The sequence below is a fragment of the Solanum pennellii genome, chromosome 5 (assembly GCF_001406875.1).
Source record: "Solanum pennellii chromosome 5, SPENNV200".
Classification (NCBI taxonomy): Eukaryota; Viridiplantae; Streptophyta; class Magnoliopsida; order Solanales; family Solanaceae; genus Solanum; species Solanum pennellii.
In genome coordinates, this window is record NC_028641.1 from 30,191,118 (window position 1) to 30,193,249 (window position 2,132).

Below are 2,132 nucleotides of genomic sequence, written 5' to 3' on the forward strand. Positions count from 1 at the left end.
GTAAGTGTTGCTCTAGGTAGATAAAAAGTTACACTTTGAAAGTGTTGCAATAGATGACCAATAAAAGGCAACACTTTTTAAGTGTGACCAATAAATCTGAAAAGGCAACGCTTTTAAGTGTAGTCTAACAAAAAATAGGTGTTGCTAATGCACGTCTTCAAAGCGTGCCCTTATACCAATTTGGCTACGGTTTATAAGTATAGCCAAAGATGGCAACATTTAAAAAGTGTTGCCTAATGTCAAAGGTTACGCTTCTTTTGGGCAGCCCCTAAAAAGTGTTGCTGAATGTCCAAAAGTGTAGCCTTTTATCAAAGCCCACACTTTTTGCTAGTTTAGGCTACACTTACATGGTGTTGCTGTAGGCCGAAAATGGTGTAGTGTGAATGGAATACCAGGAGCCATGAGCCTCTGCAATAATATTAGTTCTCACATTATCAATATTGGGCCCACAAAATCTGCCGTGGTATCTAAGCACACCATCCACCCCTAGGGAGAATGATTCATTAAGATTACTCAACACTCAGTCTTTTCAACTCCTTGAGAACTAGGTCGAGATGCTGCTTATCTTTAACATCTACAACAAATTAGGATTCAGAACTCGGATGAACTAAAACACCCCCACTTGGTGTATCACCAGTCGTACACCTAACCTAGTCAATTGGTGTACCTCTTTAACCAGCTCCTTCTTCTCATCATCAATATGAGACACACTGCCCATGCTCAATCGGCTCAAAGCATCGGCCACTACATTGGCCTTACCTGGGTGATAGTGGAAACTCATGTCATAATCTTTGAGCAGCTCTATCTATCTTCTCTGACGAAGATTCAATTCTCTCTGTGTAAAAACATACTGAAGAATTTTATGGCCAGTAAATACATCAACATGTACATCATATAAGTAATGTCTCCGAAGTTTTATCGCAATTAGCATAGCAGCTAACTCAAGATCATAGGTAGGGCAATTCTTCTCGTGGATTTTGAACTGTCTTGATGCATATGCAATCACCTTGCCATTCCGCATAAGAAAACATCCCAAACCTACTCGGGAATAATCATAGTATACCACATACCCTACACCACTCCTCAGCAATGTGAGAACTGGGGATGAAGTGAGTCGGTCTTTGAGCTCTAGGAAGCTCTTTTCACAAGTTTCAGACCACTCAAACTTCGACTTCTTCTTTGTTATAGCTGTCAATGGAGCAGCAATAGTGGAAAAACCCTCAATAAACCTTCCATGGTAATTAGACAAACCCAAAAAACTTCGGATGCATGTAGGAGTGAGGGGTCTCGGCCAATTCTTTAATGCCTCAATCTTTTTTAGATCAACATCTACACGCTGGTGGAACACAACATGACAAACGAAGGTCACTAATCTCAGCCTTAACTGACATTTGCCGAATTTTGCATACAACTGATATTCCCTGAGTACTTGCAAAGTCATTCTCAAATGTTGTTGATGCTCTTCTCTAGTGTTAGAGTATATGACGATGTCATCTATGAATACTATGACAAAATGATCAAGGTATTCATGGAATACCCTATTCATAAGGTCCATAAACGCGGCTGGTTCGTTAGTGAGACCAAATGAAATGACAAGAAACTCGTAATGACCATACCTATTACAGAACGCAGTCTTAGGAATGTCCTCTTGTCTCACTCTAAGCTGGTGATACCCTGATTGGAGATCTATTTTAGAAAATAAACTTTAACATTAGAGTTGATCAAATAGATCATCAATTCTGGGAAAAGGGTATTTGTTCATTATACTGACTTTGTTGAGTTGCCGATATTTGATACACATTCTAAGGTTTCATCAACCTAGCATGGTCCATGTTATCATGAAACATGGCTTCCCAATATTCCTTCTCCAAATCCTCCGATACACCAGTCACACACCTGCTCATCTCATCCTGCTACTTGACATAAAGAAAGAAGCATATTTGGAAAGTTTAACAAACTTCAAGAAGTATTCCTTGACAGACATACCTCCCTGACGCAGGTTGATCAACCTTATCCTCTCTCTGCTCTCTGGGAAAGAACCTCTCCAGGAATGCAGTTTTGAGAATGTCCCAAGTGATGGGGACTTCTTCTGGTGCTCAGCCATCTACCCACATCTTGTACCATACCTGAGC

At 40.3% G+C, this 2,132-nt stretch overlaps 1 protein-coding gene across 1 annotated transcript; it reads right to left on the minus strand.

Annotated features, from left to right (window-relative positions):
* Positions 1-805: 805 nt before the first annotated feature.
* On the minus strand, positions 806-1,441 carry LOC107019425 (uncharacterized mitochondrial protein AtMg00860-like). Its single transcript, XM_015219932.1, has one exon. The coding sequence runs from the start codon at positions 1,439-1,441 to the stop codon at positions 806-808; it is 636 nt and encodes a 211-aa protein (XP_015075418.1).
* Between the last annotated feature and the right edge of the window lie 691 nt (positions 1,442-2,132).

Bases quoted from the DNA above. Each gene is read 5' to 3' on its own strand.
- LOC107019425 (XM_015219932.1), bottom strand. From the start codon at position 1,441: ATGACTTTGCAAGTACTCAGGGAATATCAGTTGTATGCAAAATTCGGC.